The sequence below is a fragment of the Equus caballus genome, chromosome 4, assembly GCF_041296265.1.
Source record: "Equus caballus isolate H_3958 breed thoroughbred chromosome 4, TB-T2T, whole genome shotgun sequence".
Taxonomy (NCBI): Eukaryota; Metazoa; Chordata; class Mammalia; order Perissodactyla; family Equidae; genus Equus; species Equus caballus.
Genome location: NC_091687.1, coordinates 31561983 through 31589122, shown reverse-complemented (window position 1 = coordinate 31589122; position 27140 = coordinate 31561983). Strand labels below are relative to the sequence as shown.

The 27140-nt window shown below is 34.6% G+C and overlaps 1 protein-coding gene across 5 annotated transcripts in view; it reads left to right on the top strand.

The window, feature by feature from the left end:
• Positions 1 to 26040, top strand: part of PCLO (piccolo presynaptic cytomatrix protein) — a 386717-nt gene extending 360677 nt beyond the window's left edge. For all 5 annotated transcript variants that reach the window (XM_070264476.1, XM_070264475.1, XM_070264474.1 and 2 more), the window contains 3 exons: positions 18752 to 18886; positions 19302 to 19447; positions 21352 to 26040. In XM_070264476.1, coding sequence (XP_070120577.1) covers positions 18752 to 18886; positions 19302 to 19447; positions 21352 to 21492 — 422 coding nt within the window. In that variant the 3' untranslated portion in view covers positions 21493 to 26040. The remainder of the gene's footprint in view (positions 1 to 18751; positions 18887 to 19301; positions 19448 to 21351) is intronic.
• The last annotated feature ends 1100 nt before the right edge of the window (positions 26041 to 27140 follow it).

Sequence of the window (27140 nt, the reverse complement as noted above, 5' to 3'; positions counted from 1 at the left end):
TACTCCCGGGTGAGTGTCTTCGGATCAAAGATCAAGACAACTTGAATGCTTGTGATCTACAATTTAGATGGTATGTTTAGCCAAAGCCTTGGGAATTCAGGAAGCTAGCCTTGTGTTCTTAAACTTGACTCTTCTGTGGAAAGAGTATTTACTATCTCTTGCTCTGTCATATCAGCTCTCCTACCTCCTGTGATTTGTTTTCCTGAGGCTTTTGAGAGTTATTTCAAAACTCCAGACATTTTAAATGTATTGTCCATTTAAGTTTTCAGTTTTTCCTCTCTCATAGCAAAAGTTTTTGGTTTTTGCTTTTCTGGTTTTTTGTTTTGTTTTGTTTTTGTCTCAAGATAATAGGAGGCTTTCAATTAAACTTTTTGAAAAAGAGCTCTGGTTATTTTCAGTCACAGTGAAATGAATGCTAAGAAGCATGTATCAAAAGGACAAAAAATGCCAAAAACATTGAAGAAGATCAATCAGAAAAATCTATTTTTCCCTCCGAAAATTAAGTTCTTTCTGGCTTTGTCTGAGAAAGAAAGGATTTCTTTATATAACAGAGTACAGAGAGAATGTTCAAGGCTTGTCCTACTTCCACAGAACTCTTAAGTCATATTAGGCCAGAATGCTTGCCTTGTATAAAGTATCTCCTTGAATCTGGGTTATTTCAAATAAAGGTCTTAATAAAAGCTTACAGAACTTTTCTCCCTTGGAAAAAAGATTATGATGAAAATGTAACAAAACGCCTCCTCCCTCAGCCCCCATTCAACCCTGAGACGTGAAAATGTGTATATCAATTCATAGCTTTGAATAATAGGGGCTTGGATATATACATAAACAGAGAATGAAATTAATAAACTGACATACAAGCGTTTATTTTGGGTGAAATCATAGGTTTGGGAATAAATCTCAAAATATCTCCATACAATGGCCTCAGTTCAGTTTAGTGGGAAGAACGTGGGCTTTTGGAGTCAGACCTGGTAGGTCACTTTCTTCAGAGCTGGGAAGAAATAAATCCTACCTTGTAGATTTGCTGTAAAGATTAGAGACATTTTACAAATTCATTCATTAAACATCTAGTGTATACTAGATGTCTTTTCTATGGGCTAAAAAGACATGGGTAAGTAAGGCACAGTCTTTACACTTTAAAGACTGTAGAGCAATACTTAAAATGCCTGGAACACAAGAGTTGCTCAATAAATTCAATACATTGTTGATACTATTCAAGTAAATTGTAACTCCCTATATGTAACAAATCAAGAAGTGTGTGTTCATAAAGTAATGCTTTGGAAAGGAAATGGGTAAGAATTTTTTCCCTGCCTTGTTTATACTGGTCTTTCCAGGACAACTTTCCCACAATTTCTGAGGACCCTCCACCCCCAGTCCCAAATTCCTTCCCTACAACATATGCATGCTCACAAGCATACACATGAATGTGGCACATAATCACTATCACATAATAGATTATCAGAATTTTGGCAATAACCTTGGGATATCTTGCTGGAGATATCTAATCCAGCTATATGACTTTTGGCAAATTACTCAACCTAAAATTTATAGTCTCCTTTCTTTAAAGTGAAGTTAGGAATACCTCCATCATTTCATATGTTTGAGGAAAAATAAGATAATATGACAGAAGTTAACATATATTAATTTAAAAATTAATTGGTTTCATCATTCGTAATGTTATAATACTGTTCACTTGGTTACAGATGAATGTATTCTTAAACTATAATAGAGTAGAAAATTGTATTTCTAGAAATATATTTGGGATGAAGATTCATTTTTTTCTTGAAAATCAAATCCATTGAATTATACTGGAAAGATATTATTTATATTTGATTACAAATCATTTTGTAAGTCCTTTTGCATAGAGTTCCTGACCAAAGTCTGTGTGTGGAGGCTTCCTCACACCAACAAGCAGTCTTTGGACTCCAGCAGGATGTCAGAATTCAACTCAATTCTGACACTATCTACCTGAAGATGGCATCAGATCCCACAGGTGAAAGACTCAGTCCCACAAGACTGCCCTTCACTTCAGATGGCAGTCGCAAGCCCAGGTTCTTACCTGTACTTCTGACCCACTGGCTACAAACTGGAGGTTCCAATGAACCTGTCCAACTCAGGATGTCAATCAGAAGTCCAGGTTCTTACCTGTACTTCTGACCCACTGGCTACAAACTGGAGGTTCCAATGAACCTGTCCAACTCAGGATGTCAATCAGAAGTCCAGGTTCTTACCTGTACTTCTGACCCACTGGCTATAAATCAGAGATTCCCATGACCCCCTCCTGGGGTTCAGTTAATCTGCTAGAATGGCTCACACAATTCAAGAAAACCTGTTTACTCACTAGATTACCAATTTATTACAAAGAATATTAAAGGATATGAATCAACAACCAGATGAAGAGAGACATAGAGCGAGGTCTGAAAAAAAGGAGCTTCTGTCCTTATGGAGCTTGGGGCCTGGCACAGTGGCACGTGGAAGCGTTCTGGTTCCCCAACTTGGAAGCTCTCTGAGAAAAGGGCCTGCAAGCTGTCTGTTTGGTTTTCTACGGAAGCTTCATTATGTAGTCATGATTAACTAAGTCATTGGCCACTGGCAATTGATTTCAGCCTCAAGTCTCCCCTCCGCAGAAATCAGAGGGTGGGACTGAAAGTTCCAATCCTCTGATCACTTGGCTGGTTCTCCTGACAACTAGCCCCCAACCTAGGTAGGGGTCCAGAAGTCACCTTCATTAACATAAACAAGTCAACCATTTCACCTTATGGCCCTGAAGCATTTTCAGGAATTGAGGACCAAATACTATAGCAAAATATGCTCTCATCACTCAGGAAATTCCAAGGGTTTTGGGACCTGTGAGCCAGGAACTGTGGATGAAGACCAAATATATCAGAGAAATATATTTTGGTCATCTGAATGACCAAATATATACATTTCTTATAAATCGCAATATCACACCTGTCTTAGGAATTCGATTTCTAACTCTTTATTAATGGGATGTGTTAGTAAAAAGTGCTGGACCCAAACACAGATCTCACAGTTGTCTGTGAGATACAGAGGTAGAAAAGGAGTCAGTGATCGAGCTAGCTGCATGGTGTCATTTTCACTGTGTGAGCAAGCTGATTTACTGAGAGTCAGCTTCATGAGATCTTACAGTGAGGGTACTAGGAATAGAATTTAATACACTATAAAATGAAATTAAATAGTTCTATTTTTGCTTCCCCCTTTCAAACATTAAAAATTACTAGGATAAACCTTCAAAGACTGTAGTTCTTCACTTCTTCTGGTTAGCCTTACATATAAAGTGTTTTATACTGGTAAGAACTGTGTCCAGAAAACATGTTTCTGAGAATTAAATTTAAAACATATCAATGACTTGAATACAGCCTCTGGAAAACAGATATGCCAGGAAATGAAACTCAATATGAATAAGATTACCAGACTTGTTAAAAGATCAAGTAGCTTTCCCTGCTACTCAAGTACATGGTGTCAAGAAAAGGGAAGTGTCAATTATAAACATTATTGAGTACCACAGGCAAATTATTGAGTACCACTTTGAACGTTTGGAAGGGAAAGATATAATTTCAGCATGGAAGGCAAAATTATTATAGACTCTAAGGTAGGGTTAATACACCTGGTTTAAATTATAGAGAAAGACTGGTAAATAGAATTAATTGTAGTGAGCTTACTTCCTCTCTCTAACAGGCTCAGCAAAGTGGAAAAAAGACTTTTTTTTTTTTTTTAGAAATTTTAATTTTGAAAGTATTACTTACATGGATATTTCAAAACATATTTTGTTTCGTTTTGTTTGTTTACTCTGAACAAACTGAGCAATTGACCTAATAGTATAGATATGCTTGCTAAGTGTAAACTATCAATTACTTCTAGAACTCATCTTCCATTGCATCAAATGTTGAGAAATAAAAAGAATTAATGCTTACTGAATAATTACTACTTCAGGTATTGTGCTAGCAATTGATCTTTGTTATGCTAACATTTTTTAAAAACCAGTGCTTAAACTTGAAACTGATAGAAACAATTGAAAGGAAGGAAAGTACAATTATATATGAAGGAACATACATCACTACTTTGGCTATTGACAGGTATTAGAACATTAATAAGACTTTCTGTAATGACTGAGTTTAGAAACCCTGAGTAAACAGACAAAATTATTTAAAACAGAAGATGTTTAGTAGAGAGGCAGGACTAAATAATATTTAGATAATATCAGAAAATGACCAAAACTTTATTATCCTATAAAGCTGAAAGGTATTATAAATAGCCTACAAATAATCTTATTACATGTTTTCACGTTACAATATGAGAAAATACAAAGCAGAGATATTTATTGACTGGCCTGACATCTCAAAGGGCTGGAAGGCAGAATTCCTGGTTTTAAAATCCATCTTAACTTCGTATCAGACTTTGCTTAGATTTGAAATGAGTGTTAAGAGCAAGGTGACATTATGAGGTGATAGACTGTCAGGGCTAAATATGCATCTATTTAATACCAATTCAGACTTCACTAGCTAGCGCTGGTGACCTGCAGCATTGGTATGTAGTATCTATTAATGGAAATTTGCAAATGCAAAGAAATCTAAGTGTTGATGAGAATTTTATTCACACTATGCCGTTTTCCTTACACAGACTTTCCTTTTACTAAGTACAATTCTTTACTTCTTTTCTTTTCCACATTTTATCCACTTCTAGTTAATTAAACATTGCATCTAAAGAGATGTTTGCCTAAAATGGTCTTGCATTGGCAAAAGCTGCTCAGATTGCAATAGAATTAGAATTCTGAGAGAGAGTAAACCTCAATTTACACTATGTCCAGTTAAGTGTTACAGATACCAATAATGCAAATGAAAAGAAATGTCTTCTTCAACAGTCACTTCTTTTATATTACTTTGTATGTTTAAGTCAATTCCATATAGAACCTATATAATGATGAATATTTGAGGAAGTATTTATTGCTGTTTTATTGTTTGATAGAAATAACCTGCATAATTGACCTAATGCATGTATATAGAGAATAACTTCTAGCTATTGTTTAAACAACTAAAAGAATTGCTTGCTATGTCGTCTCTGCTTTCTAAGGGTCTGTAGGTAGCTAAAATAAAATAGCAAAATAGCCCCAGAAAATCCTTTCACTCTGATAATGTCTTTTTATTTATTTATTTATTTATTTTATTGCAGTAACATTGGATTATAACATTATATAGCTTTCAGATGTACATCATAATATATATTGAATTCTGTGTAGATTACATCATGGTCACCACCCAAAAAATAATTATAGTCCATCACCTCACATGTGAGCCTAATCATCCTTCTTGCCCTCACCCCTCCCCCCTTCCCCTATGGTAACCACCAATCCAGTTTCCTGTTGCTATGTGTTTGTTTGTCGTTTTCATCTTCTACTTCTGAGTGAGATCATACGGTATTTGACTTTCTCCCTCTGACTTATTTCACTTCGCATAATACCCTCAAGGTCTATCCATGTTGTCACAAATGGCTGAATTTCATTATTTCTTATGGCAGAGAAGTATTCCATTCTGTATGTATACTGCATCTTCTTTATCCATTTGTCCCTTGATGGGCATCTAGTTTGCTTCCAAGTCTTGGCTATTATGTATAATGCTGCAGTGAACATAGGGGTGCTGGTATCTTTATGCATTTGTGTTTTAAAGTTCTTTGGATAAATACGAAGCAGTGGGATAGCTGGATCATATGGTAGATCTATTCTTAATTTTCTGAGGATACTCCATACTGCTTTCCATAGTGGCTGCATCAGTTTACACTCCCACTGGCAGTGTACAAGGGTTCCCTTCTCTCCACATTCTCTCCAACACTTGTTGTTTTCTGTCTTGTATTTATAGCCATTCTGACCGGAGTGAGGTGATGCCTCATTGTAGTTTTGATTTGCATTTCGCTGATAGCTAGTGATGCTGAGCATCTTTTTATATGCCTCTTGGCCATCTGTATATCTTCTTTGGAAAAATCTCTGTTCAGATCTTTTCCCCATTTTTTAATTGGGTTGTTGATTTTTTTGTTGTCAAGATGTATGAGTTCTTTGTCTATTTTGGATATTAACCACTTATCAGATATATGGTTTGCAAATATCTTCTCCCAATTGTTGGGTTGTTTTTTCGTTTTGTTGATGGTTTCCTTTGCTGTGCAGAAGCTTTTTAGTTTGATGTAGTCCCATTTGTTCATTTTTTCTTTTGTTTCCCTTGCCAGGTCAGACATGGTACTTGAAATATGCTGCTAAGACCAATGTCAAAGAGCATACTGCCTAAGTTTTCTTCTAGAAGTTTCATGGTTTCGGGTCTTAGATTCAAGTCTTTAATCCATTTTGAGTTGATTTTTGTGCATGGTGTAAGGTAATGGTCTACTTTCATTCTTTTTCATGTGGCTGTCCAGTTTTCCCAACACCCTTTATTGAGGAGACTCTCCTTTCTCCATTGTGTGCTCTTGGCTCCGTTCAAACTATTAGCTGTACATAAAGGTGTGGGTTTATTTCTGGGCTCTCAATTCTGTTCCATTGATCTGTGCATCTGCTTTTGTGCCAGTACTATGCTGTTTTGGTTACTATGGCTTTGTTGTTAGTGTATAGAAACACAACTGATTTTTGTATGTTGATTTTGTATCCTGTGTCTTGACTGTATTCATTGATTATTTCTAAAAGTTTTTTAGTGGATTCTTTAGGGTTTTCTATATATAAAATCATGTCATCTGCAAAGAATGACAGTTTCACTTATTTTCCAATAGGGATCCATTTTATTTCTTTTTCTTGCCTGATTCCTCTGGCTAGGACTTCCAATACTATATTAAATAAGAGTGGTCACAGTGGGCATCCTTGTCTGGTTCCTGTTCTTAGAGAGATAGCTTTCAGTTTTTCTCTATTGAGAATGATATTTTCTGTGGGTTTGTCATATATGGCCTTTATTATGTTGAGGTATTGTCCTTCTATACCCATTTTACCCTTGTCTGGTTTTGGTATCAGGATAATGCTGGCTTCTTAGAATGAGTTATGAAGCCTCCCCTCCTTTTCAATTTTTTTGGAAGAGTTTGAGAAGGATAGGTATTAAGTCTTCTTTGAATGTTTGGTAGAACCGCTTTTGCTGTATCCCATAGTTTTTGGCATGTTGTATTTTTATTTTCATTTGTCTCCAGGAATTTTTTAATTTCTCCTTTGATTTCTTCATTGACCCAATCGTTGTTGAGTAGCATTTTGTTTAATCTGCACATTTTTGTGGGTTTTCTGGTTTTCTTCCTGGAGTTGATTCCTAGTTTCATACCTTTGTTGTCAGAAAAGATGCATGGGATTATTTCGATCTTCTTAAATTTATTGAGACTTGTTTTGTGGCCTAATATATGATCAATCCTGGAGAATATTCCATGTGCATTTGAAAAGAATGTGTATTCTGTGGTTTTTGGATGGAATGTTCCATATATATCTCCACTAAGTCCATCTGGTCAAACGTGTTTTTTAAGGCCAGTGTTTCCTTATCGATCTTCTGTTTGGATGATCTATCCATTGGTGTAAGTGGAGTGTTAAAGTCCCCTACTATTATTGTATTACTGTCTATGTCTCTTTGTATGTCTGTTAATAATTGCTTTATGTATTTAGGTGCTCCTATGTTGGGTACATAGATATTTGTAAGTGTTATATCTTCTTGTTGGATTCTTCCCTTTATCATTAGGTCTTATCATTACCTATATCATTATGTCTTCTTCATCTCTTGTTACAGTTTTTGTTTTAAAGTCTATTTTGTCTGATTTAAGTATTGCTACACCCACTTTCTTTTCATTACCATTTGCATGGAATATCTTTTTCCATCCTTTCACTTTCAGTTTGTGAGTGTCTTTAGGTCTGAAGTGTGTCTCTTGTATGCAGCATATATATGGCTCTTGTTTTTTTATCCAATTGGCCACCCTCTGCCTTTTGATTGGAGCATTTAATCCACTGACATTTAAAGTTGCTATTGATAAGTATGTATTTATTGCCATTTTGTTACTTTTTTTTCTGGGAATTTTAGTAGTTCTTCTCTGTTCCTTTCTTTTTCTCTTGCCCTTGTGGTTTGATGGCTTTCTTTAGTAATATGTCTGATTTCTTTTGCCTTACTTTTTTGCCTACTTATTATAGGTTTCTGATTTGTGATTACCCTGAGGATCCTATATAATATTCTATGCATATAACAGTCTGTATCAAGTTGATAGACTCTTTACCTTGACCTATTTCTAAAAGTTCTACTTTTTCACTCCCCTCCTCCCACATTTTATGTTTTTGAAATCGTATCTGATCTCTTGTTTTGTGTGTGTCTATCCATTACCCTCTTATCATTGAAATAGCTAATTTTAGTACTTTTGTCTTTTAACCTTCATCTTATCTTCACAGTTGGTTGATCTGCTACCTTTACTGTATTTTTACCTTTACCAGTGATTTTATTGCCTGTTTTTTTTTGGGGGGGGGAGGTTTTGATAATTTTTTTATCCCTAGTTATGTTCATCACTTTCCCAATTAAATAAGTCTCTTCAGCATTTCTTGTAGAACTAGTTTCTTGGTGATAAACTTTAATTTTTGCTTGTCTGGGAAGCTCTTTATCTCTCCTTCCATTCTGAATGAGAACCTTGATGGATAGAGCGTTCTTGGCTGTAGGTTTTTTCCTTTTAGCACTTTAAATATGTCATGCCATTCTCTTCTCGCCTGTAGGGTTTCAGCTGAGAAGTCCACTGATAGCCTTATGGGCTTTCCTTTGTATGTCACTTGTTGTCTTTCTCTTGCTGCTTTTAGAATTCTCTATCTTTAATTTTAGTCATTTTAATTGTAATATGTCTTGGTGTGGGCCTCTTTGGGCTTATGTTTTGAGCTCTCTGTGCTTCCTGTACTTGGATGTCTGTTTGCTTCCTTAGGTTAGGAAAATTTTCAGCTATTATTTCTTCAAATAATGTTTCTGCCCCTTTGTCTCTCTCTTCTCCTTCTGAGACACCTATAATACAAATATTAGTGTGCTTGATATTGTCCCAGAGTTCCCTTAGACTGTTCTTATTCTGTCTAATTCTTTTCCTTTTTCTGCTCAGCTTGGGTGATTTCCTCTAGTCTTCTATCTAGCTGACTGATCTGTTCTTCTGTATCATCTACTCTGCTATCGAGTCCCTCTAGTGAATTTTTCATTTCCAGTGTTGTGTTCTTCATTTCTGATTGGTTCTTTTTTATATTTTCCTCTGTTGTTGTTTTTATAATTTCCTTTGTTTTTCATATTTTCTCCGTTGATGAGCTCACTGTGTTCATCCAGTCTTCTCCCAATATCTGTGAGCATCCTTATGATATTTTGTTTGAACTCTTTGTCGGATAGGTTATTTCTGTTTCATTTCGCCCTTTTTGTGTGGTTTTCTCCTGTTCCTTTGCTTGGAATGTATTCCTTTGTCTCCTCATTATGCCTCTTTCTCTGTGCTTATTTCTATGTATTAGGCAAGTTGGCTATGTCTCCTGATCTTGGAGAAGTGGCCTTATGTAAGAGATGCCTTTTGAGGCCCAGCAGTGTGCTTCCCTCTCATCAGCAGTCCAAATGATCCAGGAGTGACCCCTTTGTGGACTAATTGCTCCCTTCTGCTGTGGCAGGGTTTCTCTTAATGCAGATACCCAGGGAGTCTAGTCTTTCCTTCCCTGGCCAGTTGTTTGTAAATCCAGCTTGAGGAACCTTAGCACCATAGGCTACAAGGTCTAACAGCACATTCCTGTTGCAATTTTCCTGTTAATTGGGTAGGTACCCAGTATAGCTGGTTGCTAGGCTCAGGGGCTTACAGTTCCTATAGGCCTCAGGCATACAAGGCTGTTGTCAGTTTTCTTAGGAGTGCAGCTGGCCTTAGGCATTGGAACACTCAATTGTTTCAGGCTTTGGAAGGTGGGGCTGATCCTTTTTATGGCTATTTGTGAAGCACAGGTCTCTGCCACTGATAAGCCTCACCCCCCCCCCCCACAGGTACACACACCGTCAACACAGTTCTGGTCTGTGCACACTTCCCAACCCCCTGGAGCATAGCCCAATGCCCCACTGCAGAGGCCCCCACCTCTCCACCAATGCCCCCCACAGTTCACCTGGTCCTCACCCAGGCCCTGCCCCACAGAGGCAGACACACTCTCCTGTCTGTAAAGGATCAAGCACTCAGTCAATGCAGGCTGACAAGTAGCCTGAGGGCTTGCTGTTGGGTTGAGCTGGTCCCTAGGGCAGGCCGCCTGCCCTGGCTGAACTGGATTAAATCTGCTCTCTAGTGGGTGTGGCAGACCCCTGGGCTAACAGGCCAGGGGAAGAACCTCAATGGTGTCTGCCGGGGTCTGTGTCAGCACACCTGGACCATGTCAAAATAATGGCTCCCACCAATGTCACAGTCTCCAGAGAGGTCCCTCCTGTCACAGAGATGCCCCCAGAGCCCAGCAGGTGAGTCTCTTTTCACCAAAGTACTCTCAGCCTTCTCTCTGGTGATTTTAGGTTGCTGAGACAGGTGAGTTTGTGCCTGTGCCCTTTAAGACCCGGTCTTTTCAGCTTTTGTCTGATAGCTTTTCTAGGGGTATTCCCCACAGCAGTTAATAGCCAGCAAAACCAGATGGTAAGACCCTCGTCTCAGTTGTGCTGAGTTTGAAGGATGCTTATAGCAGTATCAGCCCCCTCTCTGGACCTCACTTCTCCAGGGAGGGCTGCGTACCTTAGGGTTGCTTCTGCCTGGCCTGCTGAGAAACTCCGCTTCTCCTGAAGGTGGCTGTTTTTCTCTCCAGATGGAATTTCTGCTTCTGCCTTAGTCAGGACTGTGCCTTGTTGTGGGGGTTCTTTTTATCCAGTTTTAAATGTTCTATCCTGGGAAATTTTCCAAAAATAGTTGTAACCTGGCTGTGTTCATGGGAGGAGATGAGTTCAGAGTCGGCTTACACCGCCATCTTGACCTGATAATACTTCTTAAAAATATTTTAAAATTAATATTACCATGAATGAGTTAATGTTTTAAAAATCTTATTCATAAAAATATATAAGGTGCTCATGAGAGAATAGGGTCCTGATCTTAAAATCAGAAGATCTAGATTAAAGTTCTGCTTGGACCACTTAACAATTTGTCAAGTGTGTTTTCTCATCTGTAAAATGCAGATTATACCAACCTTATTTCTTGTTATGAAATAATAATTGTATTTTGTTAATTGTAATATTTTTAAAAGTATATTTCTCTAAAAATATGAATTAAATAGATAGATGGAGATATAAATAAAGGTATGCATATCAATGTGTGCATGTAGATATGACATAAATGTTTTTCAAAGATAAAATATACTAAGCTTTTTTTCTGAGAAAACAGAAAAAATGGGAAGCACACTGCATATCTTAATGGAGAATGAAGCATCAGAGATCCTGAAAAAAGAAAGCTGTGGAAGACAAAAATAAGCCAACTTTACATTTACACTTAGTTGGAGCACTTTAGCTAGCTACAGATAGAGGAACACACATGATTTTGTTAAAATGGAATTAAATTATTAATGCTCTTTATCAAAAAATGATTATATTGTTTTTTAATTTAGTGAAGAGGATATATCATAGTAAAACAAAGGAATAGCTTAATTTTAGTAAGTATTTTAGCTATATTTGTTTATAAAAGAGCTCACAAAGTTTAAGAAACAAAATTGAAAATATTAAGAGGTTGTGTAATTATGATTTTAACACTGTATTTCAATGTTAAATTTTATTGATTAGCCCTCTGCTTAAAGGAAATCAGTGCTCTTGCTCTTTCTTCCACTTTCCTCTTCCATTATTTTGTTAGTTGCCTGGATTTCTTCAAATTTCTCCTTCCTTCCTTCCTTTCTTTCTTCCTTTCTGCTTTTCACTCATTACTATGTCCTCCATGTCCTTTGTCACAGTCTTTTAAATATTCAGAAAGGCTGTCTGTCTCTTTTATACACGAATATACTCTTTAAGGGGACTTATTTCTTCCCCTGGATCCTTTAAGAATGTTTTCTATATCCTTGAAGTGGCTTAAGTGGGATGTATCAGTGTATTAACTTATCCCTATTTCCAGGAATATAGGATGCTGTTTTGATTCACAGGATTGCTCTCCTGTTATATCAGAGAAATACCTTTATATTTTAAATAGATGTTGTTTTCTATTCTCTGAACGTACTTTTGCTGAGCAGTCCGTTATAACGGATCATATGTTTTGGTTCTACATATGTACATACATATCACTGTTTTCTAACTTCTCTATTTTCCTCTCTATATCATCCTAAGTCTTTCTTTCCTATATGGCAATAGTATTAATTTCTATCTTATTTAATTTTGTTCCATGATGTTTCTAATAAATTAATAGTTTTGAAACGGAGTTATTTGTGTTTTGGCTCTGTAATCCCCATTTTCACCTCATCTATTATTTTGTCATCTCATTTTTGAACTATGCCCTCTACATCCCTTCATTTCTTCCTCTTCTTTGTATTCTTAAATTATAGGTATGTGCTATATTATAGGATACATATCTTATCTAAGTAGGATTAATTTTTATTCTTTTAATACAAACAACACATGAAGTTTTAGGATGCCAAGAAACCTGGAGACTGGTCAAAGCATATTTCTACTGCTTATTTACTCTCTGTTCCAAATAAAATTACAAAACATCCTCACATGTCCTTTATAAGTGCTTTGTCATTTTTGCTTCAAAGGCTATAGCAGATCTGGAACTGCTTCCCACCCCCTAACCACCACCCTATGGAGACAGTGGACACAGGTTTTTGTCACCATCCATGCATCTGTTTCAAATGATAAAGGCACTCTGAATCTATGAAAGGACAGACTTGATGGGTAGTGATGATGCACGTTTAATACAACCATCCTTTGAGACCACCTCAGTAGGCATGTCATTTTCTTCATTTAGTAGAAACATTAAAGAACAAACTGAAACAATCTTTGAACAGGATAAATTTATCAAGAACTTCACAAGTATCGCACTGTGAAGCATGTGAATTTAACCCTCCAAGAAAAAAGCAGGCAATGTGATAACTTGAGAACTTTAATTAGCAAGTTTTTAACTCCACCTTTCTTCCCAAGTGAGAAAGTGGAAAACAACAAATTTTGTATGCTTGGCATGTTGCAGTTTTAAGGCTTATAAAAGAGGAATGACCTATAAAGGTGAATTTCTCCCAACAAATTTTGTCTTGATATTTTATTTCCTCACGCTCATTAGTGTGATCAATTCTGTTCAAAAATTATATTGGCTCCAAATGGTGGGACTGAATTTTCCTTGACTGCCTCCTTACCATGTTAGAACCCTCTCCTGTCACTCCATCCCAGGTAGGGTTTGAGAGATGGAGCAGTAGTTCTATCTGCTTGTCTATGGCTTTAGAGGAAAGAAACAGAGCTGTTTTATAGACAGATTTCCTGCCTTGGTTAACTAGGTTTTTCTCTCTCTTTTGAAATTTAACTAAATGTTTTTGCCAGCATTCACTCCACCAGGCCAAAGTAAGTCTTATTTCAATGAAAAAGCACTCTTGGCTTTGGGTTTTTCTCCTACTTCATCGTCTTGGAGTTCCAGGAAATGGGGAGCCCTGGTGGTTTTTCCTGATTCCACTGAAATCCTCAGATCTTCATAGTGATGAGCCAAAGCTGCCACTCTTAAGGGTTTAGTATGACTTTTCTGGGGCTGCCTCCTCTCATTGTTCATCCACTTCTCTGTGATGAGGATTTAGTGATAATTCTTACAGTTTTATTAACTCATTATTCTTTTCTTGGCAAGGTTTTGTGATACACGGTGTGATCAGGAATGCTGCTAAGCTGTGCCTTCCCAGATCTGCCTTTGCATTCCTAGACATTGCTTTTGGGGTTTTCTGGCAGGAGACTATAGCCTATTCCTTGTTTGGTTGCTACTGGTTAACCCGTTCCTAAATTTTACTTTTTTCCCCTAGTTTCTCTAGGTATTAAAGAAAGGAGATTCTAAGATCTGTCCTATTTTCTCATTTTTATGTTGAAGATTTTTTTATTTTCCTGTGAAAGTCTTTAAATGAAAACAGATTGATTTGAATGGACTTATGTATACTTGTTTAAAATGGTTAAGTAACCAGAACTGGATGCTCACTCACAAGTTCAAAGGAATATATTAGATCATATTTTCAGTTTCTGTGTATCAAGAATGTGTAAACAGAATGTGAACCAATAGTATTAGGGTGTATTCATGACACTAAAATGCTTATACCAAATCACTGAGAGTAGAGTAGTGTCATAGTTAAGAGGCCGCATGTCATTTCTAAATAATAATATTGGGGCTGGCCCGGTGGCACAGTGGTTAAGTGTGCACATTCTGCTTCAGCGGCCCCAGGGTTCACTGGTTCTGATCCTGGGTGTGGACATGGCACCGCATGGCAAACCGTGATTTGGCATGTGTCCCACATATAAAGTAGAGGAAGATAGGCGCAGATGTTAGCTCAGGGCCAGTCTTCCTCAGCAAAAAGAGGATTGGCAGCAGATGTTAGCTCAGGGCTAATCTTCCTGAAAAAAAAATTAAATAAATAAATAAGTAAATAATAATATTGAGGCCACATGTCATTGACTAAATTCACTTTTGGTTTTTCTATTTTGTTGACAGTATTCAAAGTACTAGAATTTTGATTCATTAATTTTATCTACCATTTTTCTATTCTTTACCTCATTAATTTTATGTGTATGTCTTTATTTTATTTCCTTCTTGTACTTTCTCTTGTTTTACTTTGCTTTCTTTTTCTAGCTTTTGGAGTTTGAAATTTAAATCAATTATATTTTGGGGGCCAGCCCATGGCTGAGTGGTTAAATTCACATACTCTGCTACAGTGGCCTGGGGTTTGCCAGTTCAGATCTTGGGTGCGGACCTACACACCACTCATCAAGCCATGCTATGGTGGCATCCCACATAGAAGAACTAGAATGAGTTACAACTAGGTTATACAACTATGTACTGGGGCTTTGGGGAGAAAAAAATCAATTGCATTTTTTAAATTTTTGTTGACAGAATGTTAATGCGTATGCATTTTCTTCTGATCATTGCTTTAACTCTCATAGATTCTGATACATAGTGTTTTCATTATCATTATTTTTCATAACTTTTGTATTTTCTCATTGTATTTGGCCATTCACTCAAGAATTGTTTAGTTGAAGCCTTTTTTTTTTTTTTTTTTTTTTTTTTGCTGAGGAAGATTCAACCTGAGCTAACATCTTTGCCAATCTTCCTCTATTTTGTACCTGGGTCACTGCCACAGCATGGCTGATGAATGGTATAGGTCCTTGCTCAGGATCTGAGCCTGTGAACTTGGGCTGCTGAAATGGAGCATGCCAAATTTAACCACTATGCCACAGGGTGGCCTCTTGAAGGGGTTTTTGTGATCAGTGTTTGCAATAGCTTCATTTTATAAAACTTACTGATATCTTCCTTGTAACTCAATACATGATCAATTTTTGTGACTGTTTCCTATTTAATTGAGGAAAAAGTATATTCTCTATTGTTGGTTTTTAATATGTATCCATGAGATCTGCTTTATTGATTATGGTGTCTCAATATTCCATGTCTTTACTTGTTTTAGTCTACTTGGCTTGTCTTGCACTGCAAATATTGTGTTAAAGTCTTTTATTATTATTCTATTTATTCTGCCTACATCTCTTACATCTTTACATCTTATTTTGCAGTTTCAACTTTATTTAAATGAGGCATAGATATTCATAATCGTTGTAGCTTCGTTATGATTTATGGATTTTTAACTTCAGAAAATGGCCTTTTTTTGTCTTGTTTACTGCATTTTGACCTGAATTATTTTTTGTCTGATAATAAGATCTCAACTCCTACTCTCTTATTGTTTCCATATTCCTGACAGGCTTAAAATGTATGTATTTTTGACTACTGAAACAAAGCTAAATTTTAGCATAGAGTTAAACTTTGCTTTATCAACCAATCTGGAAATCTTTTTTTAAATAAGCTAGCTCAACTTATTCATGTTTATTGATCTGACAGATATGTTTGATCACAACTCTGTATTTCTTATATAATTTTTGTGTATATTATGTTATACTCATTGTATTTCTTTCTCCATTTGGTGTCCCTGATTTTCTAAAATTTCTTTTGTAATTAAGAAGGCTTTGCACCTTTGTTCCAATAATTCTCTTTTTATTTATACCTTTAATAATGCTTGCTGGTCTTACTTAACCATTTACTATCTGGTTTGTCAATTTTAAATGGTATCCTTTGTCACGTACATTTTACCTACCAAAAAATCAATAACCTCATTCTACTTTCCCCTTTCTCTCCCTTCTCCATCCACTTATTCATAGTTTTATCCTTTATACTCTGTCAGAATACATAATGCTTACATGCTGTTCTCCCACCCCTCTGTGTCCTTACTCTTGTTTTAGTCTTGGTTCTACAGTTAAATATATTAAATACCATCAGTCTTTTTGTTGAAGTTTCTCTAATAATCGCTTTGGTTTGATGAAATGCATCGTATCATACATTTCTCAGAGAATCAAACTTTGTACAGAATTCCTGAGTTTTTTAATGCTTAAAACTATAGGCTTGATACTAAATATGATGGTTGACTTGAGGAAACATATTTGTGCAATTTTTTTAAGGTGCAAGCTGAACTGGCCTTTTTTTACAAGAAATACCATTTTTACTTGAAAGACAGCTGGTAGACCAACTCTACTTATTTAGACTTGGATATTTAGCTTCAATTTTCTCAAAAATTAAACTGAACTTTCCACTTTAAGAAAAACAATTGACAATAGTTGTTGTCAATGATAAAATTCAGCTTGTAAGTAAAAATAGAATTTTGGAAAACTTGTATCAACCTCCCTGAAGTTGACAGCTTCTCAATATTCAAAGAACTTTTTGATGGTATTTTTGGTAATATTAATGTGCTTTTAATATTATATGAAATGTGTCAACATTTTGAAATCTGCATACCTCAGTGAAATAGTATTTTCCAAAATGAACACTATATGGTGTTACCAATTCAGGCATAGTTAAAAGGTTCATTCGAGGTGCAAGATAGACTGATGTATTTTAATGTCACAATGCAAAAAGTTCATTGATATAGTTTCAGAGTCCACATTTCCACTAATCTTTAAGAAACTACCACTTGTCAAGTTTTAATATACTATCAAAGATTGTCCACAATTATCTAAAAAGGATAGTAAAATATTCATTCCTTTTCCAACTATATATATCTGTGTAAGGCAGGAATTTCTTCACATATTTCAACTAAAACAACAATTGAACTGGATTTAATGCAGAAACAGGCATGAGAATCCAGCTGTCCTCTACTAAGCCAAGCATTAATTAAATTTGAAAAAATGTAAAATAGCATTCCTATTTTTGTTGTTGTTTTGGAAAATATATTTTTCATTAAAGTACTTATTCATAGATATATTATTGTCATTTTAACTGAATTAATCAATAAATCTTTTTAAATATCTAATTTTGAATTTTAACTAAAATTTTTAAGTTTTTAATACTGATAGCTGTAATCCACACAAAGTTTCTTTGAGGACCCTCCACTTTTTTTAAGAGTGTAAAGAAGTCCTGAGACCAAAACGTTTGAGAAAAAATGATCTACATCCATATTTAAAGACCTTCAATAAATTCCTATGGTTCTAAAGGTAAAAACCAAATTCTTAACATGGCATAAATTAAGAATATATTATAATCACATAGACATTTATTTAGTTCCTCAGTACCATGATGTTCTCTTTTATGAACACACTGTTCCTTCTCTTTAGAATGTTCTTCCTTATCCACTTCATCTGGTTAATTCTTTCTCATCCTTCTGGTTTCAGCTCAAGTAGCACTCCCCTAGGCTTTCTTGTCACCATGGTCTTGTACTTCAGAATGTTTTCTCTTTCTCATTATACATTTATTGATGAAAATATTTCATTGGTGGATTTCTTCCCAATAAACAGAAGAACCATAAAACCAACAATCTTGCATGTTTTTGGCTCACAGTATCTGTTCTTCCTAACAGAGTGCTTATTACAGAGTAGAGTGGGAAATAAAATATTTGTTAGTGAATGAATAAGTAGATGAATATACGAATTGACGGAGCAAAGTGTGACTCAATAAAGAATTTGACCTTGCATGAATAGCTTCTTCAGCAATGTAAAGATCCAAGATAAACACTGGAAAGAAATACATTGAGTTCACTTAAATCACTCATTGTATTTTCCTTTGTGAAATTTTATTACTATATATTTTGTTGGCTATTTCTTTTACAAAGGAAATAGAAAAAGAGTAGAAATAAGAGATAATGACAATTTTATACAATTTAGTTGTGTTAGTAAGTGTTCTTGAGTGAGCCTGGTAATGAGCAATTCTTGGTAAATGACTTCTTGTATTTCACATAACTTAGTTTATTTCTTATGTTATATTAGAATTCTATTTTTTTATGTATGTCTGTCTTCCTATAGTCTCATCTATTACCTCTTTTGACCTAAAAATCTATAGTTGAGTGTATAGTTGCAACACTTATCTACTTGCATTTCCTCCAGACCTCACTTGTTACTTGCTTATCTTTGTTGAAAGTGTATGATTTATCAGTCTCCCCATGAACTTTTCATGCCTTAAGGGCTTTGACTGCATTTTATTCATTTATGTATCTGTAGGATGCAATAAGATGTTTAGCACTTGATAAACACTCAATAAATTAATATATGAAAGAATTGTTGTTAATAAATAGCATTACATATTCCTTAACATTTTTATTAAATTCTTCCAGTTAAAACTCAGGTAATGGGAGAAATCAAGATTGCATTGAAGAAGGAAATGAAGACAGATGGTGAACAACTAATAGTTGAAATACTCCAATGCAGAAATATCACCTACAAATTTAAATCTCCTGATCACTTACCAGGTATCTAATTTTATGATAATGAGCAATATAATATATCTAGGAATTCATTAGGAGTATGTCCTAAATATTCTGGAAGGTGGTAACTAAAATTTGGGCTGTACACCAAATATATCTGAAAATGTGAAATAAGAATTAAGTTCTCTTATATAGAACAAGTTATACTTTACTAGTTAAAAACTAGATTTTTTTTCAACATGTCAACCTAGAGTGAGGTATTTATTATACAAGAGGAAAAAAATTTAAATTGCTAAAAAATTGGTGTATCTTTTAATCACTCTATGTTGTCTGAAACAAATTGTTCACAGTCTGCTAGCTTTGAATGAAATGTGGGAGAGCTCTCAATATACAATTAAAATTTTTTCAATAAAAATCATAGGAATAATGGACACTTAACAAGCTGAATTCCTATTTTCAGATTTATATGTGAAAATATATGTGATGAACATCTCTACCCAAAAAAAGATGATTAAGAAAAAAACAAGAGTATGTAGACATGATCGAGAGCCTTCATTCAACGAAACTTTTAGATTCAGCCTAAGTCCTGCTGGACATTCTCTTCAGGTAACTCTGTATAATATAGTTACTATTTTAAAATTTTCATTCATACTATATTTATTTTCCATTCAATTATTCAATATTTATATAGCAATAATATACTATGTGATATTTTACAAGTTAATTAATTCTTAGAGGTATCTTCCCAGCAGCCCTTTAAAATTCCACAGCCCACCCACCCTATCCAATTAGCTACCAAGTCTTCTCTCTTCTGTCTGCTCAGTTTATTTTATATAAATTTATTTCTGTGTTCACTGCCACTAATCCCCTCTGGGTTCTCATGTTTATCACTCAAATTATTTCAGCAGTGTACTTGGCCTACTTGCCATCAATGTCTTACTCTTTTAATTTATTTCATTACACTGCTGGCAGAAGTATCTTTTAAAAACACTGGCTAGGTTTTGTTAAAATCCTTCTGTGACTCACCACTATTCTAATTCATTCAGAGTTCTCTAAGGTGAGTTCTGATTCTCTTGATTTAATCTCATTGCCTTGTGTACTTTTCCACTCAATCTATTCTTCAGTCACACCAGAATCTTTTCAAATCAGGTTAAGCCTCCAATCCTTTGCTCATATTTTTCCTCCCGTTTAGTACTCTCTTCTCCATGTCTCTCCATCTATCACAATACTCCACATCTTTCAATATAAACTCAGTCTTTTACTGATGAATGAAGATATAATTCATCACACTGTATTCACATAGCATTTTGCTTATCTTATCACACTATCATCCCAGCCTGTCTTGTACAATAATTTATATACCTACCTGTCACTGCTTCTGCACTATCAGCTTCTCTAGGGCAAGGTTTGATTTTCATTGTTCTTTGTTCTACAGCCAGCACAATGCTTGTACATAGTATGTCTTCAGCAAAGGTAGAGACAAGGAAAGAAAGAGGCAAAAAGAGGAGGGAGGGAAGAGATGAAAAAATATGGGAGGAGCAAGACCATGGTACTGGCACTTAAAACAAAGGCCTGGACTGGAGACAAATATAACAGATATTACAAAGCAAAAATTGCATTGCGAGGATTAACTGACATTAGAATGGAAAGGAATAAAAAAATTAAAGGCAACTTTGAGGTCTGTATGAACAAATATGTGATTCACAGAAATTAAGTAGTTAGAGAGAGGACCGAGAGTTTGTCTGAAACGTGATAAATTTGATAAGAAGGCAGGCTTCCAGTGAATATATACAATACCATTTGAATCCCCAAACTAGAAGCCAGAAGAAACAGTCATAATTGGAAATGTAGATTTTGAAGTCAGAAACATAAAAGTAAAGTTTTAGCCAGGAATAAAGATGAATTCCCTGAAGGAGATTCTGAAAAGAGAGACAGCAAGAGAGAAGAATTGTCAAGAATTTTGGTTAGCTCCCCCTAGTGCTCTCTACCTTTCTTTCAAATCATCTCTAAAAGAAAAAATTCCTGAGTTTGAGATCATATGGAATTTCAACTAATATAAGTTCTGCATATGACAAGAAACCATTTTGGAGTGCCTACTATAGTAAAATCACCAGTAAATGAAATGTTAAATAAAATCAATGTATATATATCTATATATATCTATAATATGCATTATATAAATAATAATAAATCATAAATAAAAAATAATAAAATCAATATATATATATCTGCCTTGTGAGCTCCTATTCATTTACTCAGCACTCAAATAATTTTGTATCTGAGTTAATATTTCATAAACTAGTAGAAAATGTGCCTAGCAAAGTTCTTTTGTGAAACTTTCTATCAGTTTAAAGATACACCTAGTTAAAATTAACTATTAATACACATCTTATCTAGAATGCTCATATCCTTCAGGTTGTGTCTTCTTTGTATTTCTTTGATGATCAAATGTCCTTAAAAGAGGTTGAAAAATATATACCTGTCTATATACTTTTGGCTATTTTTTCTAGATTTTACTTTTCTCCAACGGAGGGAAATTTATGAAAAAGACCTTGATTGGTGAAGCCTCTATCTGGCTTGACAAAGTGGATCTCAGAAAAAGAATAGTCAACTGGCACAAACTTTTGGTCAGTCCTACTCAAACCCATTGAATAAATGTGTCTGCTCAGGGTATAGAAACTGCTGTAAATAATCTCAAATCAAGACTATAGTTGGATACTATTGTACTAAGCTCTGTTTCCAGGGGTAAACATGAGAGGAGGAACAAATGGCAAAAGCATACTTAAAAGCCTCGTAAATGTATTATTATGTAACACAGGAAAAAACTCAAATGAAAAAGTTCATATATTGAAGTCAAAAAGAGGAGCTCTGAGTCCTTGGATTTCTTGTGGCTGTCAAGATAAACAGTGAGAAATTTTGATTTCTTGATGCAAATATCTCAAAGCAGAGTTAGCTATAGCTAAAGAAAGAGGTTCAGATTAATATTGTTTCTAATGCAAAGATAAAACTTTATGCAAAAGCATCTTGGTTGAAAGGAAAGAACTGATGTAACAAACCTCAATTTTCAAAAGTCCAAAAATCTTTCTTCTTTATCTTATTTTCTCAAACAGCTTACTGTTTTGAGATTCTGACATAGGATACACTTACAGTATATGTCCAAGACTAGAAGTATGGTGGTTGTGTTCACAAGGAAAAGGGAACCGGTGGTCTATAAATTATGGCTTTTAGACCATATTGTACAGGTTTTCTCAGTGTCTAAATGTTACAAGAGTGAATAACACCAATTTTGGAATCCACGTTGTAAAAGCACATTTATATAATTTGAAATAATGTAGAGTGAAGATAATAGTAAGTAGAAATGGAATTACATTTTATATAAATAGAGCCATAACTGGCTAACAAAGAATGTTGCCCCACAAAATATTGGAACCTTGATTGAAAACATTGAAATCCCTATAACTTACTCTTAAGCCAAGATATTTTCAGTCTACGTACCAAAGGACCTAGATTAAATTGGTATGTTCTAGGAAGCATGACAACTTGTTCTTTGTGGAATTGCAAATAAATGTATTATCCTGCATATTTCCTTTCTCTTAACTGATGTATTAACAGAGAGAAAATTCTTCCTCTAGCAAACAAATCACATTGAGTGACAACCTTGTGACATTGAGTAATTAAATTGGTGTTATTTCCTACTCTTCCATAATGATTTTTTCCCTTAACACATTAAGTGATTGTATAATGAAAACCCTGAAACCAAACTCAAGTTCTCTCTAGTGCTCCATTTTCCTCCTCTAGTGACAATATCAGTGATTGAGTTTATCAGTGTTGGGAAAATATGTGAAAAGTCAACATTTCAGGTTAAAATATAATTTAAGCTATTTTAATAATATAGAATAAAAGGACCGATGTCTAAGTGATTAGAATGAAGTATCCTCTTCTCTATCAACAGACAACATTAACAAAGGCAGTAACATGGAGTTGTAGGAAACGCACTCAGCTGGGATTAAAAGCCTGGCTTCTGTTCTTGGTTCTGCCACTGACTGATTGTATCACCTTGCACATGTCACTTAAACTCACTTTTCCCCAGTTTTATTATTTGTGGGATAAAAATAATTATATATTCCTAGCCTTCCTAATGGGATGTTGGGATGATCATACTATGTAATCTATAAGAGAAGATGAAAGCACATTTCCAAATATAGTTTTATACACATATGTGAGGAATAATTATTCTGCAGCTTTTTAATTCTCACATTTTATATGTGAAAACGCATCTTCCAAAACAATGGCAAGCATTGACATGGATAAAAGCAGCATATTAGCTCCAAAACTAATTTTTTTCTTTAAAATATAAACTTTTATTTAACTTGAAAAAAAGGTAAAGAAATAAATGAAAATGATTTTCAAATTGGTTTATTATAAATTAAAAGAATTATACTGATCTTATACTATTCCCATATCCTACTACAAAATAAATTAATTAAATTGCTTCTCAGAATATTCTCAGTTTAAAAGCTGCTTCTTTTTTCAAAGTTTTAGTAGGTTTAGAGAATCATCTCCAAATATATTGGTTGGATATTGAATGTTCTCATTTTTAAAGAAAAACAGACTTTAAATTTGAGAGGAATGGATTAAACGTAAAACATTAAAAATAAAAACATTTCTAATAAATCCTAGGGTGCATATCTATTATATTCATAAAGAAATACAAATTTATTCTTCCTCAAGCTAAGAAAGATAACAGTCACTTTTCTTCCCTCTATTTTGTATCCCCCCTCCCTTGATAATGCAATGTCATTTACCATTGATATTGCTTTAAAACGAACATGTGGGGAAGAGATCACTAAAGATTTGATATTGCTAAGATTTTATATTTAGAGACAAGTAGATCTGCTGATGGTTGCCATGAATATTTCCAGCAGAAGTTAGCACTTTAGGAAGCTTATAGAAATCACTCATAATTGGGGAGGAAAGGATTCAGGAAGATCTGACATAAAAAGGCTCTGCTATTTGCCCTTAAAAGGAAACTCTGGCTGACCTTAGGTCCTCTTCTGCAGCTGCTTACATGCATGAGAGGATGTATGGCCAGTTAGTTTACTTCATTCCAGTTGCAATTTCTTTTAGAATAAAACAAATGGAGGTGCCACCAAAACAAAGATCATCCCTTGGTAGCTGTTTGATCTGAAAGAGTAGAGTCTTTCCATTATACGTGCCCCTCTGTTCCACAGAACTAGTAATGGGGCCAGGTCAATCAAGAGAGTTAACCACAGGGCTTCTTTTTGTGCACCAGCATCCCCCTTCAGAGAGCATAAGATCCTGCCAAAGTGTGCCAAGTTTGCAGCTGACCAAACTCCTAGGTTGTACTGGAATTATTCTATGCAACACTGATCCTTAAACAAATGCATTTCTTCTGAATGATGTTGATTACCCTTCTTACAACAAAACGATTTCTTTTTTAATTGCAAATAGGGCTCTTGGTATTTTTTACTTTTTTTATATATCACAGCACATGATTTTCCACTTTTTATTTTATTTTATTGGAACCAGCTTTTTTTTATCCTGCTAGTGACAAAGTTTGTAATCTCTAAATAACATATGATTAGTCCAAATACAGTACTTAAACCTTAAAAAGCATCTTAACTTTTCCCACAATTTCATTGAGTCATCAGAGACTGAAGTTGCTTGTTGGTTTAAAATTTGGTCCTAAAGAAACTTTTAGCTGTAGAAGCAAAAGCACAAAGTGAATTTTTACAAAAGACAGGGATTTATAGATCGGTTGTTATAGACAGAGAGAACACTAATAGCAAGAAGTTGGTGTTTCCCTGTTTTTACCTAAGATTATGGAGGTTTTGGTAACTCTGAACTCATTATTTACCATTTCAGTTTAAAAGAACAGTATCCAAGACTAAGGGGCAGTGATTGTCTTTGCTCCTTACTATTACCCATATTGTAATTAATCACACTAAGAAATGCATATTTTCAGCATATCAGTGGACTTAATTTTGTGGATCACACACATTAAAATAGTCATATTGTGGGAATATTATAGCTGGTAACCAGCTGATATTGATTCTTATTATAGGAATGGTTGTGATGATAGTGGTGATAGCAGTAGCGACACTAGGTTGGTGGTGATGTGAAGTAAAATTATATACTATATTGTGCCCAATTTATTAGAAATTATTCAATCAATGTTTCATTTCATTAAGATATCATAAAGATGTTTATAGTATTTTTTTACTTTATTATTTAAATCATAACTAACAATATTTTTAAAAGGTTATTTTCATTGCTACAATGTCTAAGATTCCAAAAGCAGCCAACTACAGCTATATATGTGTTTATAACTCTATGTGTGACAGAGTGACTTTCCCTCTTTTCAAGCCTGAGATGGAAGTGAAAGAAAGTTCAATGAATAATTATGAGCTGTCTCTTTAATAATTACTTGCCTTTGATGTAATATAAGAATGAATGAGCAAACAGATATTCTCATTGAATATGACACATTGATGTTTTGTGTATGGTCCATGTTGTTATTATTAAAGATACCCATTAAATCAAAATCACTTAACCAAATGATTCCTTATCTGACAGGTAGGTTGAGAGCATTTTCTTAATTCGTTACCGTGTACATAACTATACCTTTGGTAAAATAGACAAAGTTGAAATATTAATTTCATCTGGCATTCAGCATGTGAATATGATTATCGTTTGATTGTGTCTGTATAGTTGTTGGTGATGTGCTCAGGTGCTCCTACTACTGATTAACGTATGTTCTGATATCCGAACAAAAACACAACTGATGTTAAAGGAAAAAAATTCTTGTCTGAAAAATAATAACCTAATAAAATTGATTTCAAAATAAAAAAATAAAGTCTTGGATATGTCTTGTTTCTAGCTATATGTTGCATGCCGTGTTGGTGATTTCCTGTGTTCTTTTTTTCTGTTCTACACAAATCTCTCTGGAAAATCTAATGAACAAATACAAATTCTTGGACAAAAAGGTTGTATAAATTGAACTCAAATACATGAGAATTGTATTAAAAAATGCTTGTAAATCTGTCTTGAGTTTTACTCTGTGTAAAAATATGTCTTGGTTTTGTGATTGTATACAAGATGTATCTTGATAACTTATGCAAATTGTGCTCTATAAAGGCTGTTGCCTCAGCCTTACTAATAAATATTGAAAATATCAACTTTGACTTCTTGTGTTTATCAATTTGATAAATTGATACTTAATATAGAAATAGAACTTTTCAGAATATTTTTCTCTGAAAATTATATCATAAATACATTCACTCACCCAGTTTAAAAAATATATTTTAAACTCAGCACAGATACAGAAAACAGAATTAAACAAATATGTAGCTTAATAAATTATTATACAACAGACACTCTTGTAACAACTGCCCAGATCAAGAAAGTGAACTTTGCCACCCATCTCATAAAACCTGTTTAAACCATCTCTATCACAACTCCCTCCCAAAACTCCTAACAACTACGCTGATTTTTATGATAATTATTTCCTTGTTATCACTGACAGCTGCCTAGTAAACACTAGTATAGTTTTTCTGTTTTATTTTTAGTGTGTTTTCTAAGCCTCTTTTAATCTACGCATTCTCTTCTCCATTCCTTCTTTTTCAGTGAATCTTATTTTTTGAAGAAACCTGGTTTTTCTTCCTGTTGGGTTTCCTGAAATTTGGATTTTGCTGATTGCGTGCTCATAGTGTAGTTAACAAGTTCCTCTGCCTCTGTATAGCCTGTAACTTGGTCTTTTGCTCCACAGATTTGACTTGATTCATGTTCAAGCTCTCACAAATGGTGCTGCATTCTTCCATTAGGAGGCACATAATGTCTGGCTCACTCTCATTTTCCTGTTTAAGGCCACTGTTCTCAGTGCCTAGAATAAATCCATTAATTAACTAGATGTTATAAATGGGGGTATTCTAATTCAATCATCATTTCCTCTTGGAATACTTTTAAGAAGATAAACTTTCCCTCAACCAGTATTTGATTACCCAGTGGTATAGTTTATATAGGAAAGTTAGTAAAAGGCAAAGAAAGTTGGAAAATTTTCCTCTAGGTACTTAACATTTTTAAAAATAATAAATGGTTCCCTAGCATCCTCCACAGATGACCAATTAATTTTTGTTTTTATTTTCCTAATATCACTGTGAATCAAGGAATGAAACAAATTTGATGTGTTTTAATTCATTGAAGCTCTTCTTCTTAATGCTCCAATTTATGCTTTTTGGCCAATGGAGACATCTTTGAGTGAGCTTACATGTTTCTTATA